Genomic DNA, 22450 nt, shown 5'->3' on the forward strand with positions numbered 1-22450 from the left:
CAGCCTAAGCAACAAAGAACAATATGTCAGCAAATAAAAAAACCTAAAAACCAATTACAAAATTGCAATCAATAACATCCTTGTATAAAGCGAAGTGCGTGGCGTGGCAACACCTACAGGAAGCAATTTAAAGCTTTTTTTCTAAAGTAGAACAATATGATTAATAATAGAAAAAAAACAGCATTCAAATTCACGTACAGTTTAATCAATTCATACCACAAATAATGATGGCCCAAGCTGAAACTGAACGGGTAGACACACAAACCAGTCCTAACCGATTGAAACCGTAGGTTTGGGACCCGTTTGGGTTTCTCTCTTTGAAAACGATTTTAAACCAAACCAAACTATACGATAACAAGAGTTAATTAACCTAATTCGATCTGTAAATTCATTTAAAACCGAATCAACGAAGACAAAAAATATGAAATCGAGAGTTGATTAATGCGTAGTAACCTAATTCAATATGTAAATTCATAAAAAAAAACAAATCAATTAAAACAAAATGATACAAAATATAGAGTAAATTTGTGTTTATATTGTAACCTAATTTGAATCGTAAACTCATAAAAAGCTGAATCAACTAAAACAAAACGATACGAAATCGAGAGTTGATTAGTATTTATGTTGTTACCTAACTTTATTTACAAATTCACAAAGAAACTGAATCATTGTAACCTAATTCGATTTGTAAACTCATAAAAAACCGAATCACTGTAACCTAATTCAAATCGTAAACTCATAAATAACTGAATCAATTAACACAAAACGTTACGAAATCATAAGTTAATCAGTGTGTATGTTGTAACCTAATTCGATTTGTAAACTCATACAAAACTGAATCACTGCAACCTAATTCGAATCGTAAACTCATAAATAACTGAATCAATTAACACAAGTTAATCAGTGTGTATGTTGTAACCTAATTCGAACATTCGAACAGCAAATTCATACAAAAACTGAATCAATTGAAATAAACGATACGAAATCGAGAGATGAATCGTTACAGGAAGACGGTCGGGATATCTGGCGATAATATCTTGTGATTCCTGGCATCGTTCCTCTGCAATTTGCATAATTACGAACTGATTAAACGGTCAGATAAGAATAATTAGATTATTGATTGGACAGAAATAGAGAGGAAAGTAACCGAAAGTGAAAGTGTCCTTGAACGCCGTTGATTTCCCCATTCGATTCCGATTGTGATTCCGGTATAGATTCTTTCAATCAGAACTTCATCATTCAATAACACAATAAAACATTCAAATCATACAAAATCATCATAACAATAACAATAATAAGAGAGAGATAGAGAGAGAGAGTGTAATACCTCACGGCCGGAGTTATGCGACGGTGAACTGGACGCCGGCGAGGGTTTTGACGACGACGCGCCGCCGTCATGGTCAACGGTGGTGGCGACAGGTTTCAGGAGCTCCCGATCTCTGCTGCTCGGTGAGTTTTGTTGTGTCTCATATGGTGGGTTATGCGATAGGCTTTGTGATTACAGTAGATGAAAAAATTGTATAGTGAGGGATTTGCTTTGAATCTCTATCTTCAATATAGAATTTACCCCTTTTATATTGATTGTGGGTTATGCAATGGGTTATGAGATTACAATAAATGTTCTAGAATTTTGAAATATAATGTTGTGACGGTTGTTTTTTTATCTATAGAAATTGAGTTTTCATGTAACAGTGAATTTTGTATTGAAGATGATGATGAGTTGAAGAAATTTTGTTGTTAGGAAACCAAAGGGTCAAGGAGGGTGGCTGACAACTTTATGTTTTAGTGTAGTGAGAGAGAGAAAGAAGGACCCAATTTAAAACCATCATAAATTTTGATTTTAAAATAGGAACATGTAACTAAATTTTTGAATATATATAGATATAGATATAGATATTTCAACTTCTCGTAAGTTACTGCTTTGAACAACATGATAATAATCATGAACTTTAAATAAAGAGAACAAAAGTTTTCAATTTTTTATTAAACTAATTGGTTTAATCTAGTAATAAATAATAAATTATTTAGTTGATGTTTTCTTTGTACATGCGATGATACTACTATAAATAATAAAATAAATTTTTCAGTTGTTGGGAAATAGTATAACTAGATAAGGTTCCTTCGGTCGCCGGGATTTTTTTTACGAATCAAGTATTGTTCATAAAACTTATTTTTAAAATATGGGATTTAGGTTCGCAATATTTTTAAGGACGAATCGATTTGAATTTTTCTTTGCTTTGCTAAATCAAGGTACGGATTCGTAACCCTTTACATCGTAGTATACTTTTATTTTCTGTTACTCGTTGGTACGGATTCTGTTACCTTTTCATTATAGTATTTTATTCAAGTCTGTTACTTTGTAATACGGATGTTTTCGCTACTTGTCTTTGTCTCGTATTGTTACAAGACTAGTATTTGTTGTAGCATGCAATAAACCTTAAATTTTGTGCTCATTATTGCATGTTCCCTTTAGACTTATGTCAAGATACTTTTATTTCTGATACTCTTTGTACTCTGTCACCCGAGCAATTATACGTTTAGACTTGTCGTTGGGGCGTCAACGACATGGCACTCATCGTGACGGTGCGTAACTAAAGTTCACGACGTTTCTAGTTTGTGCTTGTGTAGCACATGGCCCCTAGAGGCGAATAGATCGATCTTAGCTCTGACTCCTGATTCCTGACTCCTGTTGAGATGGAATACTGTGTGTGTGCGCCTACACGCACCATCTCGGCGCATGGACTATAGCCATGTGTAACGTCCATAATTTTCTTTTAAATTTATTAAATAACAACGTACTTTTCTAACGAAATTTGGGCATGACCTGTTTGAAAAACGAGCGGTCCCCTGTTTTACATAATCCAAAATCATTCAAAAGACACAACATACACGTCAAAACATACCATGTTTACTTGCAAAACCATTAAGTTTATGTACGTACTTACGACAAGTTTTCCAAAAGACAAACATAATAAAAACTAGGTTTAACTACTAGACGAAAACATAAGTGACAAAGTATTAAACATTGACTTTTACAAAATGCGGAACGCTTGACGGGCTTGAGGCGTGTTCGAACCGGGCGAAGCTTGATAGCTATACATGAGATTTACCTACATGACCACAACATCGAAAACTCATTAGAGCAAAAATTACTTTCTTTAACTTAAGAATCTAACTTACGGACTTGAAACAAATGTGACATTCACAACTTGTGCTTTACTACATTCTTTCATTCTTGCACGGTAATGTGTTCCAACGGAACTTCATACCATTCCTTCTAGACTTACAATAACATCATTCGACCCGTTCAAGAGAAGGGTCTATACATACATCTTTCTCCATACTTGATTCGAAATTAACACATTATTGATAAACACATATCTATAATGAAAACCAAAATTTTGTACAAGAAGCGTACCTCGGTCTTGATCCCCTTGTTGCTTCACTTGACTCGAACTTTCTTCCTTAACGCCTACATATAACCATCCATTCTTTTAATTCATGTTTCATACTCATTTACACATATCAATCGATAAAACATCATACAATTTACTCATGCTTCATAAACATGTTCAATTCACATAAAGTTTATGACTTATATGTCTAGCATTTTCATTGAGGCATTTTGTCAAACACTTGATGTGCACATTATCAACAAAGCACAAGGTACAAGTATTTATAGCATAATCCTACATGTTCCCTTTACTAGTATAACAAGAATCAATCGAATTCACATATTTCTTTCATCCTACCTTAACTTATCTAATTTCTCTATCACATTCAGATTATGTATCAATTCACCTCCATAAGCATATTATCATAATTCATCATGTCCATCCTTTTTCTTACAACAAGTGGGTATGAACCCTAATCATCCAAACAATCAAAATTAAACAAAATCCTCAGCCTATTATGAATTCCTAACTTACAATTACACAAGATTTCCACATAAATTCATGATTGGGTTAAAACCCACTTTCTACAAAACATCAAAACCAAAATTTCGACTTACCAAGGGTTGAACAAGCTTAGATTACTCGAATTAGGGTTCATGCATCTACTAGAACACTAAATTTCCTTCTGATTTTGGAGAATTTGTGAAGTTAGGGTTTGGTCTTCTTGGCCCTAGCTTTGATCGATCCACACAAGCACACCAGGAGATGTGTTTGTGTTTTTCCTTTTCTTTTTATTTGTTTTAATCAAACTTTCATCCTTTTTAACAAGATTAGTCCCTTTACTTACTTATGTTGTTTAATTGTCATGTAACCTTCCTTCTAATCAAGTTACTAGTGTAAATACTTAACTTGGTTAAAATATAACATGACTAAACATTTTAAGTAGCATTTATAAATTGCATATTTTGGGGTGTTACAAATCTACCCCCCTTAAAAGAGGTTTCGTCCCCGAAACCTTAATACGTACCAAATAATGTCGGGTAGAGCTTCCTCATTTCATCTTCTAACTCCCATGTAAGATCCGATCATTTCCGATGTTGCCATTGCACCAAGACTTGCTTTATAGTTTTGTTCCGAAGGTGGGTTACCTTGGAATCTTTGATAGCTATCGGTCTTTCAACATAATTCAACTTTTCGTCCAATTCAATAACATCAAGAGGCACGTATGTCGTCTCATCCGCTAAACACTTTCTCAATTGTGACGCATGGAATGTGTCATGTATTCCATCTAAAATTGGCGGTAATTCCAACCGATAAGCTACCTTCCCAACCCGGGCTAAAATCTTGAAAGGTCCAATGTAGCGGGGACCTAGCTTTCCTCGCTTACGGAAACGGATTATACCTTTCCATGGGGAAACCTTTAATAACACATAATCACCTATTTGAAATTCGATGGGTCGCCTCCTTCGATCTGCATAGGCCTTTTGTCGATCTTGAGCCGCTTTTAAACGGGCTCGCACAAGATCGATCTTTTCGTTAGTTTTAGCCACTACCTCATTGGGTGCAATTTCTCTCTGCCCCACCTCTCCCCAACAAATTGGAGTTCTACACTTCCTTCCATACAACAATTCATACGGTGCCATTCGAATGCCATTATGGTAGCTATTGTTGTATGAAAATTCCACCAACGGCAAGTGGTCATCCCAGCTTCCCCCGAAGTCTATCACACATGCTCGCAGCATGTCGATAAGTGTTTGAATGGTTCGCTCGGACTGACCATCCGTTTGGGGTATCTCAATGAAAACCTTGCCAATATCGAGATGTGAATCGGGTATCTCGATCCGACACAATAGATACAGGAACTCCGTGTCGTGATATTATCTCGTTAACATAGATCTCCGCCATCTTTTCAGAAGAGAAAGCTTCCCGAATGGGCAAGAAGTGCGCGCTCTTGGTGAGGCGGTCTACAATCACCCATATAGCATCGTGACCTCTCCTTGTCTTAGGAAGCTTGGTCACTAGGTCCATCGTCAATTCTTCCCATTTCCATACCGGAATCTCTAACGGTTACAACCTCCCGTATGGTTTCTGATGTTCTGCCTTCACTTGCAAACACGTCAAACATTTTGCAACATACTTGACGATATCACGTTTCATACCGGGCCACCAATAACTTTTCTTCAAGTCCAAATACATTTTTGTAGCTCCAGGATGAACCGAGAATCGGGATTTGTGAGCTTCTTCGAGTAATACACCCTTTGCTTCGCTAAACCGAGGTATCCAAATACGACCATACATGGTTTTAATTCCATCGGATCTCTCTTCGAATTTATCCACAAACCCCTTTGTTCTTTCCTTTTTAGAATCCATTCCGCTTAGTGACTTGATTTGGGCTTCTTTAACCATTTCGAGAAATCGAGGTGTAATTACCATCTTCATGGACTTTACTTGAATTGGAGGCGGGTAATCCTTTCGGCTCAGGGCATCGGCCACTACATTAGCTTTACCCGGATGATAAAGGATCTCACAATCATAATCTTTAAGAAGTTCTAACCACCTTCGTTGCCTCATATTTAATTCCCTTTGCTCGAAAAAGTATTTAAGGCTTTTGTGGTCAGAATAAATAGCACTTTTCGTACCGTATAGATAGTGCCTCCATATCTTTAAAGCAAACACTACTGCAGCTAACTCCAAGTCATGGGTTGGATAATTACTTTCGTGTGACTTCAATTGCCTAGAAGCATAGGCAATGACTCTACCCCTTTGCATCAAAACACATCCCAACCCTTGGTGTGACGCATCCGTAAACACCACCAAGTCTTCCGTTCCATCAGGTAAGGTTAGTACCGGGGAACTCGACAGCTTTTCTTTCAAGGTTTGAAACGCCCTCTCTTGATCTGCACCCCATGAAAACTTCTCATCCTTCTTGGTTAACTTGGTCAACGACAAGGCCAATTTAGAAAAGTCTTGGATAAACCTCCTATATTAGCCTGCTAAACCCAAAAAGCTTCTTACTTCACTTGGGTTCTTGGGAGGTACCCATTTCATAACGGCTTCCACCTTTGACGGGTCTACTAAGATACCATCCGCCTTAATCACGTGACCGAGAAATTGTACCTCTCTAAGCCAAAAATCACACTTGGAGAATTTCGCGTACAATTTCTCCTTGCGAGGTACTTCAAGAACTTCACGTAAATGGCATGCATGTTCGGCTTTACTTCGGGAATAAACCAGGATGTCATCGATAAAAACTATAACGAATTTGTCTAACATGGGCCGACAAACTCGATTCATAAGATCCATGAACGCGGCAGGCGCGTTCGTTAATCCAAAGGACATTACTAAGAACTCGTAATGCCCGTATCGCGTTCTAAAATTCGTTTTCGCCACATCCTCATCTCGCACTCTTAACTGATGGTACCCGGAACGCAAATCTATTTTTGAAAACCAACTTGCCCCTTGTAACTGATCGAAGAGATCATCGATTCGGGGCAATGGGTATCGGTTTTTCACCGTCAGCTTATTCAACTCTCGGTAATCGATGCACATGCGCATCGATCCATCTTTCTTTTTGACAAAAAGTACAGGCGCTCCCCATGGCGACACACTCGGGCGTATAAATCCCTTGTCGAGCAATTCTTGTATTTGTACCATTAACTCCCGCATTTCAGTTGGGGCCAATCTATAAGGAGCCTTGGCTACAGGTTTGGCATCGGGATACAATTCAATCTTAAAATCCACTTCACGTTCCGGCGGAAGCCCCGGCAAATCTTCCGGAAAAACATCGAGAAACTCGTTCACGACTTCAACCTCTTCTATCTTAGGGGTATTCTGCTTAGTATCCACCACGTAAGTTAGAAATGCCTTGCTTCCATTTCGTACGTACTTGTATGCTTGGACTATAGAACAAAGCTTCGAATTGATATTCCTTTCCCCTTGTATGCTTACTCGTTTTCCTCCCGATGTTAACATATGAATCACCTTCTTCTCACATTGAATTTCGGCCTGATGTTTAGCTAGCCAATCCATGCCAACTATAACCTTAAATTCCCCCAATATCATGGGAATAAGGTCAATGGCAAACTTCTCATCTTCAATGATTATTTCACAATTTCTACAAACTTCGTGCAACGAAAAACTCTTACTATCGGCTATCTCTACTTCTAATGGTACATGCATTCTTTCGATTCTAAAAGAGGGGTGTGACACTAGTTCACTTGATACAAACGATCTACTGGCACCAGTATCAAATAACACGTACGTAGGCATCGAGTTCAATGAGAATATACCTGATACAACATTCGGGTGGTCCTTCGCTTCTTTGGTTGTGATCTGAAACATCCTCCCCTTAGCTCTTGGGGCTTCCTCCTTTCTTGCTTCCTTATCGGTTTTCTGTTGAAGCTTGGGACACTCAGCCTTAATATGACCCGGTTGGAAATAGTTGTAACATGTTCTGGAAGGATTAGGACACCTATAGTATGGGTGTCCCTCTTGACCACAATTGTAACAGCCCTTCTTCCCTTTCAAACACTCCCCCGTGTGTAACTTTCCGCACGTTTTGCATTTCGGAATACTACCCTTCGCCTTATCCTTCTTTCTTTGATCTTGAAATTTTGGTTTCTTTGAAGGGCTCGAGCTGGAAACATTCTCAGATACTCTTTTTTCGCCTCTTTCTGCCTGTCTTCTTATTTCAATCTCCCTATCTCGGGCCAAGTCAATGAGCTCATTCAAAGTTTCACATTTAGCGGGAATTATGAACTCCCGATATTCAGCCTTCAACATACCGTAATAATGGTTTATCTTCATTCTTTCCGTTCCTGCTATATCTTTACAGAACTTCAGCTTGTCAAGGAAAACGTTGGTGATTTCATCAATGGTTTCATCTTTCTGACGAAGATGTAAGAAATCTTCTTGGATCTTGTCAATGGCAGATTGCGGGCAGTGGTACTTTAGAAAAGGTTCCTTGAACTCTTGCCATGTCAAGACTTGAACTTTTTCTTCCCCAATCTCTTTACTATAAACATCCCACCAATCTTTAGCTTGGAGTTGTAGCAAACCGGTGGCGAACATCACTTGATCCTCATTTTCACAATGACTCCTTATGAACACCGCTTCCGTACTTGCAATCCACCTTTGACATGCTATAGGATCAATTTCTCCTTTGAATGGTAACGAGTTGCATGCCATAAATTCTTTGTATGTGCATTTGCGAGTTCCTTTCCTTCCTTGGACTTCACTAATCATTCCCTTCAACTCGTCCATCTTACTCGTCATCATTGTTTCTACCACTTCCAGCACATGACTTTCTACTTCTTGGGCTAAATGAGGATTACTTGCTTGCATTGCCCTTCCAATCTCTTCCGAGATCATAGTTTTCAGCTGCTCTTGTTGCGTGGCTTCATCCTCATTCGTATCCGTCATCTACACATAAACATCATTCTTTATTTCATGCATTCAATCATCCTTTCCATCAGATAATCATTCTAATAGTAGATAACTTTCTTTAAAAACCCTACATGCATACATAATATCATTCTTTAGACTCTTATTATAACATTCTATTACTCTCCGTATGATAGAGAACATCGAACAAAACATCACAATTGAAATGGGCTGAAAATGATATCCACCGTAAGTTACGGTGCCCACCGTAACTTACGGTGGCACCCTTTTCCTTACGGTGCGAAGCTACTGCTATACGGTAGAGGATTTTTGTCCCAGTGTCTCGTAAGCTACGGTAGCCACCGTAGCTTATGGTGACGCCCAGCATACTATGATAAATTTCATATTTTGCAGCCATCTTTCCAACCCGTTTTAACCCGTACCAGTCCGTTTCATCCCAAACTTTTACACATCATCCCGTAATGATTTCACTAACATTCCCTAACTAACTCATTCATAATGCAAATCAAACTTTAAAGGTACTTACTTGCTTCGCGCCGCGGATCGAACACATACTTCACATGAGCTTCCGGTTTGAGTTCAAGCATTTGATACTTGAATCCCTCAAACCTAGGCTCTGATACCAACTTGTAACGTCCATAATTTTCTTTTTAAATTTATTAAATAACAACGTACTTTTCTAACGAAATTTGGGCATGACCCGTTTGAAAAACGAGCGGTCCCCTGTTTTACATAATCCAAAATCATTCAAAAGACACAACATACACGTCAAAACATACCATGTTTACTTGCAAAACCATTAAGTTTATGTACGTACTTACGACAAGTTTTCCAAAAGACAAACATAATAAAAACTAGGTTTAACTACTAGACGAAAACATAAGTGACAAAGTATTAAACATTGACTTTTACAAAATGCGGAACGCTTGACGGGCTTGAGGCGTGTTTGAACCGGGCGAAGCTTGATAGCTATACATGAGATTTACCTACATGACCACAACATCGAAAACTCATTAGAGCAAAAATTACTTTCTTTAACTTAAGAATCTAACTTACGGACTTGAAACAAATGTGACATTCACAACTTGTGCTTTACTACATTCTTTCATTCTTGCACGGTAATGTGTTCCAACGGAACTTCATACCATTCCTTCTAGACTTACAATAACATCATTCGACCCGTTCAAGAGAAGGGTCTATACATACATCTTTCTCCATACTTGATTCGAAATTAACACATTATTGATAAACACATATCTATAATGAAAACCAAAATTTTGTACAAGAAGCGTACCTCGGTCTTGATCCCCTTATTGCTTCACTTGACTCGAACTTTCTTCCTTAACGCCTACATATAACCATCCATTCTTTTAATTCATGTTTCATACTCATTTACACATATCAATCGATAAAACATCATACAATTTACTCATGCTTCATAAACATGTTCAATTCACATAAAGTTTATGACTTATATGTCTAGCATTTTCATTGAGGCATTTTGTCAAACACTTGATGTGCACATTATCAACAAAGCACAAGGTACAAGTATTTATAGCATAATCCTACATGTTCCCTTTACTAGTATAACAAGAATCAATCGAATTCACATATTTCTTTCATCCTACCTTAACTTATCTAATTTCTCTATCACATTCAGATTATGTATCAATTCACCTCCATAAGCATATTATCATAATTCATCATGTCCATCCTTTTTCTTACAACAAGTGGGTATGAACCCTAATCATCCAAACAATCAAAATTAAACAAAATCCTGAGCCTATTATGAATTCCTAACTTAAAGATTTCCACATAAATTCATGATTGGGTTAAAACCCACTTTCTACAAAACATCAAAACCAAAATTTCGACTTACCAAGGGTTGAACAAGCTTAGATTACTCGAATTAGGGTTCATGCACCTACTAGAACACTAAATTTCCTTCTGATTTTGGAGAATTTGTGAAGTTAGGGTTTGGTCTTCTTGGCCCTAGCTTTGATCGATCCACACAAGCACACCAGGAGATGTGTTTGTGCTTTTCCTTTTTATTTGTTTTAATCAAACTTTCATCCTTTTTAACAAGATTAGTCCCTTTACTTACTTATGTTGTTTAATTGTCATGTAACCTTCCTTCTAATCAAATTACTAGTGTAAATACTTAACTAGGTTAAAATATAACATGACTAAACATTTTAAGTAGCATTTATAAATTGCATATTTTGGGGTGTTACACCATGTATGCCTCTGTTTAGGCTCGTGGGCGCTTCTATATTACGTGACTTGTTTTACTGTTGCTTGTTGTCACGTATGTCTTGTCTCTGTTATGATATGTGTGATATGATTATATGCATCTGATTATGTTCAGCATCCGTTATCTGTTCAGTATAAGTTTTGGGATTTAAGTTATATAAGTATCTGTTTCAGTGCCAAAATCTAGACTTGTTTAACGTCAGTACCGTTCATGTTTCTGTCTACATGCCTACCTTACTTTTACTGTTGATTTCTCTGTTACTGGGTAACTTTTTGGCTCAGCCGTAGTTTCTTTCTTGTCTTTGTCTTATGTGTTTACAGGTAATCGGGGGAAACAGGGATGAGTGGAAGGAATATGAAGTTCAAGTTTTTAAAGCTTTTCATTTTCTTTTTATTTCAGCAACCGAATAATATAAGATTTAGGTTTTCTGGTTGATTCGAGACTTTTGTTTCTTGGTTTCTATCGTTTATTGAAGCTCTTTGGTTTTTGATATCTGTAACAGTGACATGCCAGTCGTTCTGGGTTGGGGTGTTACAGTTATGGTATCAGAGCCCAGGCTCTTTCTTGTAGAAAACTTAAACAATAATAATTAAACACGTGAGTTAATGGGTAGACATCGGGTTAGGATTCCATCTGTGTCTGTAACATCCTAAAAATTCAACAAATAAGTATTTAGACTAAACGACAACCCAGATTTTATCAAAAGATTCGTTAACGGGTTTTAAATATCTTTGGGCCTATATCTTGGTTTAAATTTGTTAAGGGACCCAAGTGTCGTTATTGAAAGATGATTTTAATTATTTTGGAGAAAAGATATCAACATGTGAGTGTTTAGGGACCCAAGCGTAATTGTGGGTTTTGATATCGATTAAAAAGAAACCATAGGGCATGTGTAGCCATAACTGTGCGACGGCCACAAGGAGCAAACGAGAAGACGCAACTTGGCGGTTCACGACGGTTCGCTATGTATCCGATTTTTCGACTCGCGACTTAGGTAATCTCTTGATCCATTCTTACATGTTACTATGTTTTGATTTATATGAGGCTATTTCGGTTTGTCTGTGGTATAACGGGGAGTGTGTGATGCGATGTCGGTACCGTGTTGGTGAACGGTGATGATGTGTTGACGGATGGTGACTAGCGGAGTATACGGTGGCGATGGTGAGTGGATGTGGTTGTCACGTTCGGGGACGGGGAGCGGTGCGCGGTGGCAGTTGTGGTCGAATGTGGTTATGACGGTGTAAAGGGTTCGGATTCAGGCGAGTGAAGGTGGAGGTTGCGAAGGTGAGCATTGGTGGAAGTTCAAGTGACGGCTACGGAGGTGGTCGGTTAGGGTTGCGTGAGGAGATTAGGCCATTCGATGAAGATGAGGCATGTGGTGAGTGGCGTTTGGCTGCGGGTAGCGATGGTGTGTAGAATATTGGGTGTTCGGAGACATGAGAAGTCGCATGGTGGGTTATGATGATGCGTACGGGTGGCGGCTATGGAGTCGGACGGTTGCTGTTAAAGATACATGGTGATGATGAAGGTGGTGTGCTCGGCCGATGATGGGTATGACGATGGTGGCCGTGATGATCACGGTGGTGTTGTGGGTGTGTGAATATCATATGGTGATGTGGGTTTTGTATGCATGGTTTTTAGACATGGGAGCTTGTAAGTGGAGGCATGGAGTGTATGGTTTAGGTTGGATGAGATTCATGGCTTGTAATGAGGAAGCATTAATAAGTTTTGCATGGAATGTATGTATGTGTGCATGAAACTCCATAATTAACAAAGTATTGGTGGTTATTCATACTGACATGAATGGCAGATTGCCTAGAGCTTTGGGGTTTTCATGGTAGGCTAAATAAAATAATGCATGTACTGTTAAAGGGGTACGCATGCGTGTGGTATGATGAAGATGATGGGTAATGCATGGTTCATGTTATGACATGCATTTTTTTATGAAATATAATCTCAAGTTAATATTAAAATGACGAGGATGATGTAATTGTGTGACTACTGGGTTTCGTGAGAGTTTGTGGGGTGGTGGCACGCCTGGGACCGCGGTGCGAGTCGCGGGTTCAAACAGGTCGGGAGCGGTCCAGTGCATGTTGTAAATGAGACGAGTTGGCGAGTAGCTAGGCACGGTGTTTGGGAATTTGATTTGTTTTATATTGTTTATAAACTATAAATTTAGATAGTAACTAAGAGTTATCCGGTTACAGGATATGCGTGGCAGTGCGTAGTTTGAGGTGGTTTGACATGTGGATTTAGACGCTTCGCAACCTGTGAGTTCTAATCCCCTTTTTCTTAAATATTTTCGGGGCTAGCATACATGCTTTTCATATGTTTTCATACGTGGTTACGAGTTTTATATATTAACGAGTTTTGTGATTAAAATGTTTTATAAATGTTTTCCCACGACTAATGTTTTTATACGATGTGGCGATTAATCGGGATTTATTAGTCCTGCATGGGCGAATGACATTTTATTTAGTGATATCGAGGTCGTAAAGGGATGGGGTGTGGTAGGTGCCAGTGTTAAAAGCACGATTTGTGTTGTGATAAATTTTATTTGATAATTCTACCATATTTTTCGAACCTTAGTGGTAGCGAGATGGTGAAGGTAGTAGTTGTCAAGTAGTTGATGTGCTTTTAACATTATGTGTGTATTTTTTTATGCCTTATGTGAATTAGCATCCTTGAGGTGCTTGATGTTGGTTACTCGTGATGGCGGCGTTACCTTCGGGGTGGCGTCAGGTCACGAGATGTGGATTACTAGTGATGGCGGCGTTACCTTCGGGGTGGCGTCAGGTCACGAGATGTGGATTACTAGTGATGGCGGCATTACCTTCGGGGTGGCGTCAGGTCACGAGATGCGGGTAATTTGTGATGGCGGCGTTACCATCGGGGTGGCGTCAGGTCACGAGAAACATCACTGAGATGTTTAGATGATTAGCCCTAGTGGCAATGATGAACCCTTCGGGGTATTATGCGGATGACGGACTCTTCGGGGTCAAATTGGAGGAGACGAAACCCTGACGAGGGTGCCCTGACGAGGGCAAATGATGATAGCCTACGGGCAACAACTGATGTGTTAGGTGCCCACCTTATATGCTTATGTGTTTCACGTTAGAAAAATGGTGGGTAAATGATGACTATTTGTGTAGTTGACGAATGATGTTAAATGATATGGGTGACGAATGTTTTTAGGCCATTAATTGTTATGTCCTAGATACGAGTCGGTTTGGTTAATGGTCTTATGAATTAAGATCCATTGCGGGTTGTCCTTTGGTGTTTAAGTAAGATGATCCATATCGGAAAGGATTACTTGTAGGATGATTAGAATGAGGATATGGGTGGAGTTTTGGGTTACGGGTTCGAGTCATTAAACTTTAAAATGATGTTAATGTTTTTTATAAACATTGGTGAGTTTACAACGGTGGTGTTTTGGTTTTCAAATAAAGTGTTTGTGAAGTGTTTTAAATACTTCAACTTAAACTATTAGAACTCATTCAGCGTAGCTGACTTTTGCATGTATGTTAGATTGTTTTGCAGGTGTGTGATTCGAGTCGGTGTTGCTCTTGGCTAGCAGATAGGATTACTCGTTTATTTGGTGGAATGCATTCGACTTGTTAGTAATTAAATAACATTTTGACTTTTTATTTAATCAAGTACTGTTTTAATTAAAATTTCCGCTGCGCATTTTTGAGAAAAGACTTATTTTCAAACAGTACACTGTGATGTGACCCGACTGTAGGGTGCCAGGTTTGGGGCCTTACAGTGTCATCTTCCGCACGCTTTGAAACTTTCCTCTTTTCACATGTATATCTTCTTTTCAGATGCCTCCTCGAAGAAACATGAACAACAACGACGTCCCTATTGAAACTCTAATTGCTAACGCTGTCAATACAGCTATAGCGGGTTTAGTTCCCAACCTTTTAGAACAGTTGCAGCAGAATAACGTTAATGTACAACCACCGGGGGGAAACAATAATGGTAACAATAACGCTCCTGTTACTATCCTTGATTGGCTTGAGCGCTTCAGAAAGGAAAAGCCAAAATCGTTTAGTACCGCTGCTACACCAGTTGAGGCGGAAAACTGGATTGCTCATATCAAGAAGTTGTTCGAAGTGATGGGCGTGGGTGATGCGTTCAAGGTTAGGCTTGCTAGTTATAAACTGGAGGACGATGCTCATAGGTGGTGGAAGACGTTGAAAGAAGCTCGTGGAGGAGATCAATATGCAGCAACACTTCCTTGGGCTGAATTTCGCACTTTGTTTTATCAGCAGTACTTCACTGACGCTGATAGAAGTGAGTATCTGAGAGAGTATGCTTCTATCAGGCAGGGGGATGATGAGCCTATTATGGAGTTCAAAGCTCGTTTTAGTTGTTTAGTTAATTTTCTGGGCCCAGCAGCAGGTACACCACAATAGTAGACTGAGAATTTCAAATGGGCTATATGTGATCGAGATAGGAAGTTCATAGAATCTTCGTTTCACTGACATTACTAAGTTAGTCGATGCTGTCAAGGAATTGAATAATGAGAAGAAGCAGCGTGAGAAGAAATTGAATGGGGATCGCAAACGCTCTAGGGAGAACGACCAGGATAATTCCGATAATCAAGGTGGCAATGAGCAATCCCAAGATCGTGAGGACCGTTCTGATAGGTATTACTACAATAAGTCACGAAGTGGAAGAAACCGTTATCAGAATCGTAGGCCTGCACAAAATCAGACGCAACAGAGCAAGGAAAATGGAGCGCAGCCAGATAATCAACAAAACCCGAATCAGAACCGTGCTGATATTCCTCCTTGTACTCATTATGGGAAACGTCATGGTGGTGCATGTCGTCTTGCTGAAGGTCGTTGTTTCAGATTTGGAGATTCAGACCACTTGATTAGGGACTGCCCTCAGCCTGAGCAGCATGCTAATACTGGTGAAAACACTAGAACTGCTGGGGGAGGTCGCTAATGATGCAACTAATGCCCCAGGTATGCTTTCCGGTGATGTGCAATTGGTGAATGTGATACATATGCTCTTTGATATTGATGTGACATATTCTGTAGTATCACTTTTATTTGCTAAGTATTTGAAGTTCTTGTCAACCGATTTAGGGTATCCTTTAATTATATCTACTCCTTTTAGAGATACTTATTTTGATTTGATTTAGTATCCATAAATTTGTCATCTCAGAAACTTCGTACCTTAGTATGTGTGATGTCTAAATGTTTGCTATGTGTTAAGTCTCTTCTATGTCTGTTATGATTGAGATCATTCGTATCCGTGCATAGCAATTTCAAAGACGAAATTTTTTTAGGAGGGTAGAGTTGTAATATTCATAAACTTTAAAACGATATAACCATATAAAAGTCTAATTAGTTATGAGGATTATATTATTTAAATAAGGTAAATCAGTTATGAGGATTGAAAAAAAAATATAAGGTTTATATTTTTCTAAAACCAACTTGATTGGCGTACGTTCAAAAAAATTAAAAAAAATATTTTGAAATGAATGAAGTAAATTGAAAGTTTTCAAATTTGTGTGTCACTTTATCCGCTCAACTTAACCATCACCAACATACGTTCAAAAAAGTGACGGACCTAGAAATTTTTCCCTGAGGGTGTGAAATATTTTCAAACATTTTAGGCCCCTAGCTGTATAAAAATATCGGTTCATAGCGGGTCGGGTTGGATCATGTAAGAAAAAAGAACATCAAACTAAAATTTATAAATCTTCAAAAACACGTCAAATGTCACTACAAATTACAAACGTATTTAAAAGTATGCCCTACAGGTCTTTTTCCTTTTTTTTTTTTAAATATATCCAAAATATCATCTAAAGATACTAAACACGCCATAAGTTCATTATATTCTTACTTATTGTTCCTAACACATATAATTTGCTCCATAAGTTCATAAAAAACACTAAACACTTAAATAAAATAAACAATCATGTTCAACCATAGCCCATAACTTTCAATTATATTTTTAAACATTCAAGCCCTAATATTAAATGTTGATTACTTGTAACTAATCATTTAAACAAACAAAGCTACAATAAAACAACAAAATCATTTAACTACAAGTCTAGAACTACAAAAAAATATAAAAAGATTAAACCCTTACACATCTATATTTTCTCATAATCATCACATAAAACAAAATAAATAAATATACCATACTAGTTCTATATTGGAATTCTGACGTAATATGGGTCGGTCCAACCGGAATTTTTTTTTTTCCGGTAAAAAAAGCCACCAGGTTGTGAGCAGTGGCGTTAAGTCGCTGGGAGTTTTTTTGGGGCGGGATTTGGAAATGGAATGGGTTGATGAATTTAGATTATTTTATTTAGTTCAAATTTCTTTAGGTTGGGTTTGAGCTTTTATTAATAAAAATTGATTGCAGATTTGGCTTTGATTGGATTAAATAATTAAGTAAATAAGTGGTTAATAATTATGTGTTTTCTAAGTGGGGCGGTTGAAAAGTTTCAAGGGGTGCGGGTGAAAAATTCCAAGGGGTGCAGTCAGAATTTCCAGCGAAAAATAACACTAAAAAATATTTTTTCATGGGGTGCCCCCGCCCACCCTTGGCTTAGGGTGGGTACGCCCCTGGTTCAAAACCAAACAAATTTACCGAAAGTTTGGTGTGCGATTTTGAGATCACCTTTCTTTATAAACCTTTCCTGTAAACACTTCCAAATCTGATTCTTGTTCCGTTTAAGATAACTCAACCTCCGCACAACCGCCGTCGCATACATCCCTCGCGAACTAGTCGTTGCTGATCCGAGATCGTCACAGCTGTTGCACTACATCGTCCGTCTAGCTCCGTCGCCGCGCTACTCCGTCGTGACCATCGCCACATCGTTCAGGTCAGTTTGGATAGCGACCCGAACACCATCAGTTTGTTCTTTTGTTTACGGCTTCTTAGAAACTCAATTTAAAAGTCTTTTTACTGTTCCCGTGATCGACACACAGGCCGCATCCATTGTTGTTGCTTGACTTGGTTCGTTTGATCATCCGAAGTTCTAGTCGTTGGTGTCCGGTTGGTTTCGTTCGACTTTTAAGGAACCCAATCGACCCCTCGTCTGAAACAAATTCTGACGTTTAAATTCTGGTTCGTTAAATTGGTTCCGGGGACTAACTTAGAACATAGTATTATATGGATAATATAACTATACCAATAATCTTGATAACCAAATTGGTGCTCTGTTCGTTTGTGATACTCTGTTTCTTTGGACATCATAACGTTAGGAATCACAAATGTATTAGTAGATTGTAAAACACAATAGAATTAACTGTTTTGGTATTTATAAATTGTGGATTCAAGTAACTTGTATTATCATTATGCATAATCGCTCATACAGTCATACTAGGTGATTTAGTAAATGGTGTACATGTTAGTGTTGGTATATATAGTATTATTAATTATTAGTGGTGTATAACTCATCTCTTTTAGAAAGCTATATTTCAACTTCTCGTAAGTTACTGCTTTGAACAACATGATAATAATCATGAACTTTAAATAAAGAGAACAAAAGTTTTCAATTTTTTATTAAACTAATTGGTTTGATCTAGTAATAAATAATAAATTATTTAGTTGATGTTCTCTTTGTACATGCATGATGATACTACTATAAATAATAAAATACATTTTTCAGTTGTTGGAAAATAGTATAACTAGATAAGGTTCGTTCGGTCGCCGGGATTTTTCTTAACGAATCAAGTATTGTTCATAAAACTTATTTTTAAAATATGGGATTTAGGTTTGCAATGTTTTTAAGGACGAATCGATTTGTATTTTTCTTTGCTTTGCTAAATCAAGGTACGGATTCGTGACCCTTTACATCGTAGTATACTTTTATTTTCTGTTACTCGTTGGTACGGATTCTGTTACCTTTTCATTATAGTATTTTATTCAAGTCTGTTACTTTGTAGTACGGATGTTTTCGCGACTTGTCTCTGTCTCGTATTGTTACAAGACTAGTATTTGTTGTAGCATGCAATAAACCTTAAATTTTGTGCTCATTATTGCATGTTCCCTTTAGACTTATGTCAAGATACTCTTATTTCTGATACGCTTTGTACTCTGTCACCCGAGCAATTATACGTTTAGACTTGTCGTTGGGGCGTCAACGACATTGCACTCATCGTGACGGTGCGTAACTAAATTTCACGGCGTTTCTAGTTTGTGCTTGTGTAGCACATGGCCCCTAGAGGCGAATAGATCGATCTTAGCTCTGACTCCTGACTCCTGACTCCTGTTGAGATGGAATATTGTGTGTACACCTACACGCACCATCTCGGCGCATGGACTATAGCCATGTATGCCTCTGTTTAGGCTCGTGGGTGCTTCTATATTACGTGACTTGTTTTACTGTTGCTTGTTGTCACGTATGTCTTGTCTCTGTTATGATATGTGTGATATGATTATATGCATCTGATTATGTTCAGCATCTGTTATCTGTTCAGTATAAGTTTTGGGATTTAAGTTATATAAGTATCTGTTTCAGTGCCAAAATCTAGACTTGTTTAACGTCAGTACCGTTCATGTTTCTGTCTGCATGCCTGCCTTACTTTTACTGTTGAATTCTCCGTTACTGGGCAACTTTTTGGCTCAGCCGTAGTTTCTTTCTTGTCTTTGTCTTATGTGTTTACAGGTAATCGGGGGAAACAGGGATGGGTGGAAGGAATATTAAGTTCAAGTTTTTAAAGCTTTTCATTTTCTTTTTATTTCAGCAACCGAATAATATACGATTTAGGTTTTCTGGTTGATTCGAGACTTTTGTTTCTTGGTTTCTATCATTTACTGAAACTCTTTGGTTTTTATATCTGTAACTGTGACATGCTAGCCCGCTCTGGGTTGGGGTGTTACATAAACGAATCTAAATGAGCAGCAGTTGTGGTTCACGGTCGAGAACAAGCTGAATGGTGGATAAGAGAACACGAGTGACTGAACTAAAGGTGACGGCGATTGCGGTGGTTGTGTGACATGATGGAAAGCTCCGGCGGAGGACTAGTGATGCGGTGATGTAAGTTTGAAGAAAGCAATCAAATAAAAAGCGGATTGCGTAGTTATACTAAGAGGTCGTGACATTCTAATATGAGTTGTTGATCGAGTTAAATATTTGTAATTCTCATCAGGTTAGCTGGAAAAGAGTAGACAAGGGTGAACGAAAAGTTTGTAGAAAAAAAAGAATTGCAAAGTTAAATCATTTATTTGTCATAAATTAGAATATGTAAATATTACGTAAATAATATTCACCAATATCTTAGGAGATAATTATGTATTTGATAAGTTTCCATATTTTTTGTATTGTATCTCACCATATTTAAAGGGATGTTATTATTCAATGGAGGACACGAATTATTTTTGATCCATAAACACTTTTACGGTATCAGAGCTCACGATTTATAAACTCTAGCCGTCGCAAGTTCCCAGCCGTCGCAAGTTTTCTTTTTTTTTTTTCCGGTCTTCCCCTGTTTCGACAGCCACCATGATCGGCAAAGAGCATACGTCCAACACCGAACCAAAATCCCCCTCCCTGCATCTAGCTTATACCATGACCAACATTCAAAACAAGGTCCACCCTCTCGACGACACCAAGGTTACGTATTCCTCATGGGTAAAGCTTTTCAAACTACACGCAAAAGCTTACAAGGTTCTTGATCACATCGACGGCACGACTGCGCCAAAGGAAGGCGACGATGAGTATGATTCATGGCAAGAGATCGATGCCCTCATTCTACAATGGATCTACCCCACGCTGTCCGACGAATATTTGGTTCGGGTTCTTGAAACCGACACTACGGCGCGAGCCACCTGGGCCAAACTCGAAGGTATTTTTATTAACAATAAAGGCTCTCGAGCTACAACTCTTGAGCATGACTTTACGAATCTCACACTTGGAGCCTGTGCATCCCTCGATGAGTACTGCCAAAAACTTAAAGACATTGCCGACCAACGAGGCGATGTCGGATTTCTGGTCAGCGAGCCACGGCTTGTTATGCAACTTGTTCGAGGCCCACCGTCCGAGTATGATGTTACCGCTGCACTCATCAATCAAACCTCCCCTACATGGGATGAAGCTCGCACCAGTCTACAAAAAGAACAACAACGCCAAGCCGCTCGCCAAAACAACAATCAGTCGATACTCGTTACCACCATGGTTCCCGCTGCTACCACCACCGAACCACCTACACAACCTAACAACCCACCCGTACCCAATACCGCCCCTACCAATCATAATCGGTACCCACCAAACTTTTATGGCCCGAATCGTCCTCGAGGCCGTGGTCGCGGCTACCGCGGTGGTCGTGGTCGGGGTTATCGGGGACGCGACAACTATCCTAATTCTCACTGGAACCAACCTTCACCCAACTATCATCCCACTTACGGCCCACAGCAACCTCCACCTCTTTTTCCCTCCTGGAACACACCGCCCACCCCATACCCCTCACAAGCTTGGGCCCCTAATCAACCCCTTCCTACTTACCCCCAAGCCCAATACAACCAGGCCCATCTTGCTTATCAACAGGCCCAAATGCAACAACTAACCTAGCAGCCTCCCACCCCTACCCAATTCCACGACCCATGATGCAAATCAATAACCTGGACACTTCATAGAACATGGACACAGGAACATCATCTCACATCACGTCCAATATCGGTAAAATTTCTACTCCCTTGTCTTTTTCTACAAGTACTATTCTCGTTGGAAATGGCCATAAATTACCAATTACGGGATCTAGAAATTCCCTACACACTGTCTCAACCAAAACCTACCAACTTAATAATGTTCTTCATTCACCCACTGTTATAAAAGATTTACTTTTTGTTCGTAAATTCACTCGTGATAACCAAGTTAGTATTGAATTTGACCCTTTTGGTTTTTCTTTGAAGGACCTCAAGACGGGCACCTTCCTTTCACGCCATGATAGCACGGGGGACCTCTATCCTCTTACACCACCTTCCTATGCTTTGGCGCACCTATTTTAAATTTTTTGTCTAGTCATAATTTCATTCATTGTAATAAGACTACAAGTCATTCCATTTGTTCGTCTTGTCAAATTGCTAATAGTCAACGATTACCTTTTAATGATTCAAAATATATTACTTTTTCTCCCTTTGACATCGTACATTGTGATTTGTGGACATCCCCGATTTTAAGCAAAAGCGGTTACAAATATTACATGGTACTTATTGATAATTTTACACAACATGTTTGGGTTTACCCACTCAAATTTAAATCCGAAATGTTTCCTACCTTTGCTAAATTTCATAAACTAATCCACACTCAATTTAACCGCCTCATTAAAACTTTTCAATGCAACTTGGATGGTGAGTTTGACAATCACCACTTCAAGCAATTTGCCGCTCAGCAAGGCATGGTTCTTCGTTTCTCATGCCTCCAGAC

General features: G+C 38.7%; 3 protein-coding genes across 3 annotated transcripts; 2 read left to right on the top strand and 1 right to left on the bottom strand.

Moving 5' to 3' along the window:
- Window positions 1-5462: 5462 nt before the first annotated feature.
- LOC110876781 lies at window positions 5463-9195 on the bottom strand. The gene is made up of 4 exons (XM_035985617.1): window positions 9055-9195; window positions 6981-8816; window positions 6035-6329; window positions 5463-5896 (listed from the first exon to the last, which is right to left on the bottom strand). The coding sequence occupies exons 1-4, from the start codon at window positions 9193-9195 to the stop codon at window positions 5463-5465; spliced, it is 2706 nt and encodes a 901-aa protein (XP_035841510.1).
- Window positions 9196-14894: 5699 nt separating this feature from the next.
- LOC110876780 lies at window positions 14895-16008 on the top strand. The gene is made up of 2 exons (XM_022124942.1): window positions 14895-15456; window positions 15554-16008. Exons 1-2 carry the CDS (start codon window positions 14895-14897, stop codon window positions 16006-16008), a joined length of 1017 nt encoding a protein of 338 aa, XP_021980634.1.
- A 4588-nt stretch (window positions 16009-20596) lies between these two features.
- Window positions 20597-21595, top strand: LOC110876779. The gene has a single exon (XM_022124941.1). The coding sequence runs from the start codon at window positions 20597-20599 to the stop codon at window positions 21593-21595; it is 999 nt and encodes a 332-aa protein (XP_021980633.1).
- Window positions 21596-22450: the final 855 nt, after the last annotated feature.

The sequence above is a fragment of the Helianthus annuus genome, chromosome 16 (assembly GCF_002127325.2).
Source record: "Helianthus annuus cultivar XRQ/B chromosome 16, HanXRQr2.0-SUNRISE, whole genome shotgun sequence".
In the NCBI taxonomy this organism is placed as follows: domain Eukaryota; kingdom Viridiplantae; phylum Streptophyta; class Magnoliopsida; order Asterales; family Asteraceae; genus Helianthus; species Helianthus annuus.

Bases quoted from the DNA above. Each gene is read 5' to 3' on its own strand.
- LOC110876779 (XM_022124941.1), top strand. From the start codon at position 20,597: ATGACCAACATTCAAAACAAGGTCCACCCTCTCGACGACACCAAGGTT.
- LOC110876780 (XM_022124942.1), top strand. From the start codon at position 14,895: ATGAACAACAACGACGTCCCTATTGAAACTCTAATTGCTAACGCTGTC. The intron at 15,457-15,553 runs GTACACCACAAT...TTACTAAGTTAG, and splicing joins TTTTCTGGGCCCAGCAGCAG to TCGATGCTGTCAAGGAATTG.
- LOC110876781 (XM_035985617.1), bottom strand. From the start codon at position 9,195: ATGGCTGCAAAATATGAAATTTATCATAGTATGCTGGGCGTCACCATA. The intron at 6,330-6,980 runs GTACTTTTTGTC...TCGTTGACCAAG, and splicing joins TGTCGCCATGGGGAGCGCCT to TTAACCAAGAAGGATGAGAA. The intron at 5,897-6,034 runs GTACGAAAAGTG...ATCCGGGTAAAG, and splicing joins ATGGAGGCACTATCTATACG to CTAATGTAGTGGCCGATGCC.